The sequence below is a fragment of the Protopterus annectens genome, chromosome 2.part0 (genome assembly GCF_019279795.1).
Source record: "Protopterus annectens isolate FY-2018-M chromosome 2.part0, PAN1.0, whole genome shotgun sequence".
Taxonomy (NCBI): Eukaryota; Metazoa; Chordata; order Ceratodontiformes; family Protopteridae; genus Protopterus; species Protopterus annectens.
The window spans coordinates 1,843,571,770-1,843,583,990 of NC_056728.1; the positions used below are offsets into that span (position 1 = coordinate 1,843,571,770).

Genomic DNA, 12,221 nt, shown 5'->3' on the forward strand with positions numbered 1-12,221 from the left:
TATCTGCATTTTATATTATATATGTTAGACTATATGTAGATTATAGATATATATGATTGATATTGCCACTGGTTACCTTGTCTTACGCAGAGAGAAATCATTACAGTAGCACTTACCCTTTGCTTTTCTCAAGCTTCTGTACTGGAATTCATTCTGTTTTAATAGTTCCAGTAAAAATGTATGTGGCATCATAGCCAATGCCTTGCTAAAGCATTTGTAAGTCACATCCACTGCATTTTACTGATGAAGTGCCTTGGTTATCTAGCCAAGGATTTATCTGCCATGAGCTGACTGTTGAAAATCCAAAATGTATTGAGTCCTGCCTCTGTTTTTTTGCAGTTATGCAATTCACTCTTTCAGCAGTTCCATAGTGTTCCATCAGCTGAGATTGAACTCATAAATCTGTAGCATTTTTTGGTTATGCTTGCAAGCTCTGTTGTGGATAGTAATCACTTCCATCTTTTCTAATCATAAGGAACCTTATGCCCCTTCTATGATTTGTTAAAAAGCTTACTTAGTTATATTACCCATTCTTGTCCAAGGTTTGTAAGAGTTTTGTGGTGAATTCCATTCATATCTCTCAGCAGTCCATGATTTTGCAAAACAACCCTGATTTTGCTTCAGAGTTTTGCCCTGTCCCTCATAAGACATTTGATTTTCTTGTAAATCACGGAGTATTATAGTCAGTCAATAATGCTAGTCATTAAAGTTTTGCACTTGTTCAGAAAATTAATGTTGATAAAAAAACATGCTTTTTTTATTAAGCTTTTAAAGTGAATCATAGTATTATTTGAAATTTGCCTTAGACTTTGGGACTTTGCCCCCCCCCCCCATATTTTTTGCTTTGTAAACAATTCTTGAGCAAAGAAGTTGATAGTTATGTTACCATCCAGTCTAATTGTCTTGTACATCTTTGGGTTTCCTGAGTTCTTCCATTATTAGTTTCCCCCCATGAAAGGCTTGAAATAATGTATTTTACCCTCAACAACATTACTTGCTGGTTTCAGTATATAACAATTATCTTCCTTTGTTAATACAGATCAGTTCTATGTTTGTTTATTCCTGTAATGATGGCAAAGTATTATTTCTCATTTTGGTAGAACTATCTTTTACCCAGCCTGGATCTTTGTTTTTTTGCCTGCTCCATCTGATTCCGTCTGCTTTATATAGGTTCATAGGTTCATAGGTTCATACTAGGCTATCTGCCCTAGGGCATTTATAAGCCTAGCCAGAATGTGTTTGGCTTTCGCCACCCATTTTAAATTTATTTTGCTATGCCCTTTTTCGAGGTTAGTATACTGTGCCTCTATCTAACAGTGACACAGAAGTGATACCCGTAAACCTCGATCTCCCATCCACTCATCAAGATTCCTCTTGAAGAGAGTCAATGAGGGACTCTGCCTAACCTGGACTGGGATTTTATTCCAGAGTGAAGGGAGCCTCTGGGTTATGAATCTGTCCCTCCAGCATGTCCTATTTATTTCAGTGCTGAGGTTCAAGTCTCTCGAGCTGTAGCTCGATGGGATTTGGATTTTCTGAGGTGCAGCATGTCCATTAATTCCGGGTTGGACATGGCTTTATACATCAGGCACAGATCGCCTCTGAACAGGCGGTATGCCACTGAGTAGAGCTGGAGTTTCTTTAACCGGCAGCATATGGCATCTGTTTGAGCCCTTTGATCCTCTTGGTGAGGTACTTTTGGGGTCTTTCCAGTTGCTGCAGGTGTCTGGTAAGGTACATCCCAAAAGGGGCATTGTACTCAATTATGGGCCTGATGAGGGATGAGTAAAGAGGCACGATGACCTCCCTGATCTAGATGTGAATCCCTTCATGATTAGGTGGGCTATATAAAATGTTTTTCTAACCACTTTGGCCACGTGGTTGTCAAATGAGAGATTGCTATCAACTTGGGTCCCCAGGTCCCTAATTACTTCTTCTGTACTTAATGGATTTCCACCTATGTGGTAATTTGTGGGCACTTTGTTTTTGCCAAAGGGGATGACTATACACTTTTTGGCATTTAGCTTGAGGCCATGGCACTGGCACCAGTTGTCTGTTTCTATGAGGCCCTTTTGGAGGATGCTTGTGTCAGCTGGAGAGTCGATTATGGCACCCAGTTTGCAGTCATCTGCGAACTTGGTCAGCCACAGTCCTTCCGTGTTGGCCTGTACCTCCGAAATATATACCGAACAAGAGAGGTCCCAGGACTGAGCCTTGTGGGACACCACTTGTAACTGGTTTGGAGTCTGACATGGCTCCAGCAATTCTAACCATGTGGGTTCTGTCCTTGAGCCCGTTTGCAATCCATCTAGTGACATAGGGGTTTATATTTAAGCTGGTGAGCTTATCTATAATGCCTGAGTGGGGTATTGTATCGAAGGCTTTTGCAGGTCCAGGTAGGCTGTGTGGACCACCTTCCCTCGTCAATGGCCTTGGTGACTGTTTCAAAGAAATCAACCAGGTTTAAGAGGCAGGATCTGCCCTTAACAAAGCCGAACTGGGTAGGATCCAGTGTTTGTAGGTCCCCAATATCTTTATTTATGAGGTCCATGATGATCCTTTCCATAGCTTTGCAGACCAAGCTAGTCAGGCTTATGGGGCGATAGTTTCCAGGATCCGTTGAGGCACCACCTTTATGGAGAGGGCCCACTGTTGCTGTACGCCACTCTTTGGGCACATATCCTGTAGTAAGGCTGAGATTGAACAGTAGTTTTATGTTTGGGTTTAGCTCTTCTTTGAGTTCATGTAGGACGGGACACCATCTGGTCCCATTGATGCTGTGTTTTTTGCTTTGGAGAGGGCGGCTCTTACCTGAGCATCTGAGATGTCAGGGGCAGCACTCTGCTGGGATAGATATTTGCCCTTTGGTGGGGAGGGAGAAGTTTGCTGAACCTGTCAGCTAGGATGTTGGCAATGTCTGTGGGTACGGTGTATTTTTGTCATTTTGGACTAATTCTGAGCATATCTGGGAATTACCACCCAGGTTCCTAACATAACTAAAGAAAGCCTTGTGATTATCCTTAGTGTCCTGTGCAATTTTTCTCTCAAGCTGGCCTTAGACAATTTTATGTGTGCCCGTAGTTTTTTGCTAATACTGATCAGTGATGCCTTCCATTTTTTGGGATTTTGCTTTATCATTTAGTAGCTTCCTCCTTCTATTGTATAGTTTGTTTATGGCTGGGGTCCACCAGACAGGACGTCTGCCTTTGGAGGATTGGGTCTTGGTTTTATTTGGGATCGCATGATCCATGCATTCCTGAAGGTGTTCATAGAATGCGTTTATAAAGGATTCTGCGGTCTGGGCTGTATTTTCCACAGGCTCGGGGGCTTTGAAGGATTCCACCTCAGTTTTGAGGAGTGTAAAATTTGCTTTAGAGAAGTTTTTCACTGTGGTTTTCTGGGCAGGTGGGGTCGGGATGTGAATATCCAGTGAGATTAGTTTATGGTCTGATCTTACCAGTGAGGGACACACTTCTGGTCTGGAGCATAGAGTCCCCATGTTGGTGATGATCAGGTCCAGTATGTTTTCCCTCTTGTGGGAGTGGTAACAAGTTGTTCCATAGCATTTGAGTTTATAAATTCTAGGAACCTTTGGGCTAGGTGTTGGAGCTAGAGTAATGCTCCCAGTCTATGTTTGGGTAGTTGAAGTCGCCCAATATAATGGTGTTTGGAGAGACCTTCATATTTTCCAGTGTTCTCAGGAAGGCCAAGTGGGGTTCCTGGGTTTGGGAGGGTGGTCTGTAGCAGGCTATAAACTGGAAGGCAGTTTTACCCACTGTTAGTTGCACATGGATAGTCTCTGATGCTTCTGCTTTGCCACCAACCTGGAGGTGTGGGTATCTTTGATGAATATCGATACTCCCCTCCTTTGTGGTTCGGTCCAAGTTTTGAGGCCGAAAAGCATGGTATGAGGTATAACCTGGTAGTGCTGGGGTGCTCTGAGCCCTGAACCAGGTTTCTGTTACTGCACAGATATCGATGTTCTCCATGCTAAGGAGAGTTGCATCTTGAGGTTTAGACTTCTGGCGTTGAGTAGCATTACTCTTAGTTTCTTATCCCTTGTGATACCTATGGAGGTGGGTTTGTCTTTTGAGCCTTGCCTAAAAAGGCACTATGGGGTAGCAAGAGCCTTTGCCAATATCCAAAGCCCAGGGTGACAGGTGCAAGCCGTCCCTAGCGAGCATCGTGGCTTGTCGAGCATATCATCCCAAGCTGACAGGCATTGGATCCCCTTTGAATGACACCAGTACTTAAGCCAATTGTTGAAATTGATCATCTTGTCTTCATATTGTGGCATCATTCTTGGTGAGGGTAAGATGCTACTCAAGGTCAGGGTCATACCGGCCTGGGCTACATGCTCAGAGAGCTCCTTTATGTCTCTTTTCATGTAGTCCAGGGAGGCACGCCCCAGGTCATTCACACCAGCATGGACAATGACTGAGCCATATTTGTACTTGCCTTGGAGTGACCTGAGTGCTTGTGTTATGTGGCGGATCCTAGCCGACAGGCTGCTCACCGTGACCCTCTCCTTGTTCAGCCTGGTGAGCGGGATGTCAGTGTGCCTGATAGAGTCACCTATTACAAGTGTATCAGGTGTGTTGTTTAGTCTTAAGGGCTGTGACTGTTTGGCACACTGGCTTTGTGAGATATGTGTTGCACGTGTTTTGTTTTGGGGTAGCGGCTGCTTGGGTGTCTGCTTTGGAGGTCTCTGCTGCTTCGGCAGATCTTTATTTAGAGCCTCCGAGTATGTTTTTGTGTGATTATGTGTTTGGTTTGCTGTCGTGGTAGGTCTATGTGAGACTGGAATTGTAGTGAGTATGGTTTCCTTCTCCTCCTGACTGGTTATGCCAGTACTGAGTTGAGAGAGCTTAGCCTCCAGTTTGGCTATATGGTTGCATCTCTCACATGTGTTGGAATTTGTTGGGAGGAGGAGAGGGTTGTCTGTGTACATGAGGCAGTGTGGCATTACATATGGCATTACTCCTTATGTTCTCTCTTCAATGACTCCTTATATTTTCCCAACCCTGTCATGTTTTTCATTCTCCTCTGAAGTAAACTGCTTTGAGAGTTGCTATATATATTTTTTTCTTTTTTGGAGGTTTGCTACTTAGAATCATATGTAGGTTTAGTCATTCTGTGATGACAGTTTTGATATAGTTCTACTGATCTCTGACCACGTCCTTAACAATTACTTAAAGCTTTTATGAAGCACTGATGCACCACCTCATTTTGTTAGTGTTTGCTCTCCTGAAATGACAACCCTCTGTTTTATTCATAAATCTGTATTTAGATTGATGTCAAATCTCACTGTTGAGTGATCAGTCATTTCCACATGATTACCCACTTCCATTTCTAAGACCTTCCCCCTTTCCTCATTCACCATGCCTTAAAAGCATGGCCCATCTCAGCATGTAACAGTGCCAGGAATCTGAATTCCTTTTGCTGTAGGGTGTCAGGTGCGATCTGTGACTGCAGTTAAGGTATTCTGTTGTACTACATCTGCTGTATTACAGTTCACAGCCAGCAATACTTCACTTTTCCTTGTCATTTTCAGAATGCTGTCTATAACGTCCGTGGCATTTTCCCTATCATGAGCTGGATATCTGAACACAATCTCTTTGGAACTGTCTTTCCATTTACACTCCTGCAGGTAGGAGATGCTCTTTGATGGTGGGTTTGGCAAGATAGTTATGGTCCATGTACACACACACACACACACACACACACACACACACACACACACACACACACACACACACACACACACACACACACATACACAACATTTTGCTTATCTGCCATCTACATCAATCATCAAATGTTTATCTACCTTCTTGGGATATATGAATCCATGGTGCATCACTAAAGCTGTTGAAATTCACCTAAACCTACCATATCTGTTCAATGCCTTATGCTATACCAAGAGTTAACCCTTTCCTATTTTGTGTACTCTACTCCTCATATACCCAGTAATGCCTGGTATATTTATAGTTTCATCCATGGTTCACTTACTTTAATACTATAAATACTCTTTTGCAAATGTCATTAGTTTGAATAACATTTTGGTCAAAGTGTCAGCTGTGATATGTATTATTTTCCTGTTTTCTGCTGACTTGCTCTGTTTTGTCTTATTTGTGGGGATATTATTCTTACATTTGCTCCCCAGTTAACCATGTACACCTTCCCCTGTAAGTGTTTGCAAGAGTTTGCTTCACAAACTGCTATGAAAGTTTAATCATGGGTAATATTTTCTAGGCACCATTAATGCCCTTTCTGCCATGGTTGATTTAAAGGCTTGTTAATGAAACTGCTCAGCTTGTCATCTAGGATCCTGCTTACCATCTCAGACTGATGAAGACCTTCATATCAGCATAGGCTTGCATTTATCCAAATTATTCTGCACTCCACAATGAATCCAAAGCTCTGCACCACTTCTTCAACTATGCATTGATCCCCATGTTATGAAATATCTTGTCACTCATGCTGTGAGCAGCAATATTATTTTATTTGGTTTAAATGGGATAGAAGGTAGTGCTGCTGCTCACCTAAGGTCCCTCTCCAGATTTGCATACCCCTACACTCTTCTGATTCTTTCACAGCAAGTTTATTTGTCTCTCCAGGTACAACAACAATATCAGTATTCCTACCATGTGGCACTGATCCTATCAACTTCAAAGATGGTTATTTTTCCTTCCTGGCCAAAGCACCTGGCACACGCCTTAAGATCCTGTCCCTCTCACCTCTTCTTTATCTTTCTAATTACTGTATCATTCAGGAATATATACTGCTGTGTCCTCTCTGAGCTGATACTGCTCTGCTATTGTTCTAAAACAGTGTTTGGCACTTTCCTTAATTCAAACTGCCAAAACATCCATAAAAGGTCTCAGCTGTACTGGGATAGCATAATATATGTCAGCAATAGTTAAAAATGCTGAACCATGCATAGTGCTTTTTTGAATACCATATTTTTTATGTACCAGAGGATTCTACACATCTGCAAACTGCATTTTCTGTAATAGTGTTTGTAGTAGGTTTGGTGCCTAGTTCTCAACGGGGAATAAGGAGGATACCAGACATCCTTATAAATATTATTGCAGGAAATACAACTTACAGGTACAATAATATTTTTATATAAATGTTGTCGCTATCGCTCTGCAAAGTGGTGACACAATGACGCAATCTTAGAGTAGCAATTATACCACCAGCATACATTTTCTCAATAAGTATCATTAATTGTGCACATTCCTGACAACTGCTGAAATCCCAGGGAATGCATTGTATGACACAGCTCTGTTTCATTGCACTGCAGTTTGCATATGTCACAGACTCCAAATAATCCTATTTTTAGCACATTCTGCGGTTCTGAAGAGTGGCCTTCTGTATCCCTAACTGAGAAAGGCAGTCCCTGAATTTTTGCAGTATAACCCTTGACGTGAACTGTCACTTCTCTCATGCCAGAATAGTTGTTGTAGGAGGGGCAATGCCACATCTTTTTCCCTTGGTGAATGATGTCCTGCAGTAGCAGTTGCAGTCTGCTTCTCCTATTGGCTCTTACCTTTTTTTCTTTATTGCATTTATAGTAGAAATAAGTAGGCAAAAACAAAACAGTACAAGAATCCTGGGGAACTATGTTTGGATGTGCCTTCTCTAAATTGCTTTGTTTTTCTGAAAAAAAATGTGTGATCAGTTTTGCTTAGCATACCTTGTGTTATTATTTAATGTCAGCAAGCTGGCCACTTTATGCATTTATATTGTATTTAAATATTTAAATTATTTATAAATGAGATCTGTAAAACATTATCTTCATTTTCTCTATCAGCTTGACTTCTGGAAACCAGAGTCATCAAGTCAGATATCGCCAAACATGGTGGTGGATTTTCATGCTGCTGTTGATGAGGCTTCGTTTGTCCAATATTTTCTGAGAAAGAGTGGAATAGAATATGAGTAAGTTACATCAGGCTATTTTAAATCTACACTGTAATAATGTATACAGTGACTGTTCATATTTAGACAATGCACGTATGCATGATATTTCCTCTGTGTCTTTCAGAGAATGCACTTCACCTTAAAAAACCTTACCAGACACATATTTCTGTACACTTTATCTCAACTTGCACAAAGCCTATTTATGTATCTATAAGTTTCTGACTGTGTCTCTGGCTCAGATTGTGTCCATAAAAGGTCTATGGACCTGTTCTCCTACTTTTTCATAGTTTTATAAATGCATAGCTGACAATGCATTGTGCATCTATGGATCATAACCATCTTGCCAAACCCACCCTCGTAGGGCTTCTTCTGGTTGCAAGAGGGCAAAATAAGTCAGACTTGGAATGACTTTATGGGCACTCCTCCAATTGTCAAGGTTTGCCTTTAAAGAAAGGAGGGTGTTTGCTTTATATATAATGGAAGATTGTTCCAGAGATGGGGGAAGTGCTGAGTAATAATTCTGTCCCTCAGCATGCCTTCTTTATTTGCTGATGTAAATTCAATCATTAGTTCAAGTGTTTGTGCTCCTGTTTCATTTGTGGATGTAGGAGATCAGGGAGGGTTTTGTCTTTAACAGCATGGACTGCTAGATATAAATCACTCTGCAGGAACCTATAAAAACAGCATAGAAATGATTCATGCCTGTCAAAGTAGCTGAGAGTCTTTAGTCTGGTGATCTTTTTAATTGGGAATTTCTGGGGTCTAAGTGTTTGGATACATGCATACTAAAAGGGGCATTATATTCTTTAAGTTATCTGATCAGGGAAATAAATGGAGGTATGATAACTTCTTTTAACTTGAATGAGATGCAGCTAACTATTAATTGGCCTAAAAAGAAGGATTTCCTGATTACTATTACTATATGGTGGTCAAAGAGCAGAGTGTTGCCTATGAAAGTGCTAAGCTATCTAACAGCGATATGAATATGGAATTGGGTGCTGTCTATACTTTAAGCTGCGGTTGAGATTTGTTTACCAAAGGTGACAATGGTGTACTTCTTTGCATTTTTGTAAGCTTATTTTTAACACACTATGGATCTGTATGGTTTAATCCTTATTGTAATAATATAGTATCAGATATTGAGTGAGCAACATCACCCAGCTTGCAGTCACTAGCATATTTATTTAGCATATTTCTACCTTAGTGATCTGGAGATCCAAGAAGTAGATGTCAAGCAGAAGGGGGTCTCAGCACTGAGTAAGTCATAGCAAGTCATTGATCACCATTTTGTTTTCTGAGGTAGCACCCGTAGGTTAAGCTAAATAAGTTCTATCTGTTAGACAGTTTTCTATCCATCTGGAAACATGAGGCCCTATATTTAGGCCTTTAAGCATATTTAAAATGTCAGCACACAGAATAGAGCCAAAGACCTTGGCTAAATCCAGGTACACTGTATCAACTGCATAGCCACTATCTGCAGCATCAAAGACTTTCTCAAAGAAGTGCACAAAATTTAGTAGGCAGGATCTCCCTTTGGCAAATGCACATTGCTGTGGGTCTAGTGCAATAATGTTTTATATTAGGTTTATGAAATTAGATTACTGCATTCTATGGCTTTGTAAATTAGTCTTGTTAGGCTGAAGGCTCTGTTGTTTCCAAAATCTGAGGTGTGGCCCCCTTTATGGAGAGGCATAACAACAGCTACTTTTCATACCTCGGGAATATACCTTGTGGCTATGCATAAGTTGAACAGTGTGAAGGAGGGTTAAAAGATGGTGTGTTTGGTGATGTTTATCTAGCAATTGAATAGATTTTTGGGCCCCAATGAGATGGTATTTTTAGCTTTACAGTGTGCAGTTAGGACATATTGCATAATTTTCTTAGGGGACAGAAGGAACTTTGGAAGTTGTGGAACTTCAGTGGCTGTTTTTGGTTTGAAGTTGGCACTAAATTTATCTATAAGTATATTAGCAATACCATTAGTGAGCAAAGGCTGCGGTGGAGCAGCGGCTAGCATTGTTGCCTCACAGCAAGAGGTTCTTCAGTTCGATTCTCGGCTGGAGTTCCTTCTGTGTGGAGTCTGCATGTCCTCCCTGCAGCTGCATAAATGATGAAGACATGCAGGTAGGTGCGTGTGCCTTCCAAGAAGGTTGGGCATCGGGCTGGGACCTTGGCACTGTAAAAATCCACTGCTAATAATCATTAGCAGACCAGAGTTCTACTGTGGCGACCCCTAACTGGGAAAAGCCAAAAAGACATTGCTATTAGTGTTGAAATGGGTGATACCATTATGAATGATTTCAGGGAAGTGCTGAATATTATTTCATAATCATCTGATTTAGTTTAAAAAGTATACATGATTATTTTTAGTTTTTATTTCTAATTTTAATTTGTGTTCCCCCTTTGCTTTTATTTATGGTAACTGAGATTTTTGATGATCTTTATGATAAAGTTTTTAATGTAGGTAGATTTTGTTTTGTTATAAAACTTATACTATAGAGATTATTAATGCTGGCCTTCCACCAAGGTGGTTTATTTTTACATTCCCCAATATATTTGTTACTGATTGGGAGATTTGGCATATGCTGTTTGTTATGCCGGAATAAAATTAATTGGCGTAAGTTACACTGGCAGCTGAGACAATGGCGGGGGGAGGTGAAAATCTTGTAGTTGTACTTTTGAGAGATCATTATATAGTTTTAATAAAATTATATTTTTATAATCTTTGAATTTAAGGTTGTTTGTTCTAGGATGCCCTAAGAAGAAGATTACGGATCAGTGATCAGATTTTACCAGAGATAAGTAGACAATAGGAACAGCGCAAGTAAGTGCAATGCAAGTAAGGATGAGGTCAGGAACATTCTGACAACTAGTGGGCTGGTTAGCTATTAGTACATCGCATTTAGCGTTTACTAAGTCAGGGGATCTTGGGTGTACTCACATTTTGTGATACAGGTGCTCCAGTTAATCATCGTATCGTTGAAGTCACCCATCAGAAAGGTATATTATTATTTATGGGAGTTCAGGAAGTACATTAAGAAATTGTTTGCTGTCTTACTGGGATGTGGAAAGTGATTTATAGCTAACTATGAATCAATAATTTGTCATGTTTATGATAATTCAAAGTTGAATCAATTCTGTTTGTAGGTCATGGAAATCTGCTTAGAAATAATTGGGTCTTTGACAAATATTAATATTCCCCTGCAAAGGGAAACAAACAAAGAAAAAATAGTAATTTCTAGATCCATGAAACAATATACCATGAAACAGTGTATCTAAAGGTAGTGCCTAATAAGAAAAATAGATATTTACAATATATTTATTTAAATATTTTGCTGGAAAGGGCACAGTAAAGTAGCATACTTCCTTACCAGGTATATACTGGAAGAAAGAAACCTGGATTATGCAACATGAATAATACAATGTGTACTGCATGAAGTTACACATACATGCACAAATACAGAGGTGATAATAAATAAAGCAACAGAAATACAGTAAACCATTTTAAGTCAATATTAGGGAAGTAAATGAGATAAAATCCTATACTCAGAGCAAAAGGGGAAAGTCAGGACTAGGTGGGGCAAGGAAAGATGGGGTTTATGGTGGAAATAAGATGGTGGGAATTAAGAATGTGATAGAAAATATTCAAAAAAGGGGGAACTGTATGTGGAATTTAATGTGGATTAAGAAAATTGAAAGCTAATGAGTCACCAGAAGCAGAGAATAAAGGACATGTCTGAAATGGAAAGGAATTAAAATAAAAAGAAGTGCAAATCACTGTTAAGGCCAACAGAGAAGGAGAATAATAGAAATACCTAGAAGTAGACTTGCTGAAGGAAGAATACCAGAAGTGTATGATATTAACAGCTATGTTTAGGTGGGGACATCTCAAAGGTCCACGGAGAAGAGAGATGTAGGATGAAGGGAAAATAGGAAGGATGAGAATAACAGGCAGAAAAATGGGTTGGGTTGAGGAAGTTCTTGGAAGGACCTGGTGCTTAATATAGAGGATTATGATTGGGCTGGCAGTCGTAACTGACTTATTATGTGTTCCAGATGTAGATGCCAAGAAATTCACCTTGTGAGTGAAGCTCAAGAGGTGAATGTCTTGTATCTTGGAAGTGACTGTGTGTGAGAGATCAGGACAGTGAGAGCGATGTGTGAGGGAATGCATGTATGAATGAGGAAGTGACTGTGTGTGAGAGATCAGGACAGTGAGAGCGATGTGTGAGGGAATGCATGTATGAATGAGGAAGTGACTGTGTGTGAGAGATTGGGAGAGTGAGAGAGATGTG

The 12,221-nt window shown here is 40.3% G+C and overlaps 1 protein-coding gene across 1 annotated transcript in view; it reads left to right on the top strand.

Moving 5' to 3' along the window:
* The window catches only part of LOC122792897 (carboxypeptidase B-like), a 531,601-nt gene that overhangs the window by 86,403 nt on the left and 432,977 nt on the right, over window positions 1-12,221 (top strand). Inside the window, exon 3 of the mRNA XM_044060455.1 lies at window positions 7,820-7,944. Coding sequence (XP_043916390.1) covers window positions 7,820-7,944 — 125 coding nt within the window. The remainder of the gene's footprint in view (window positions 1-7,819; window positions 7,945-12,221) is intronic.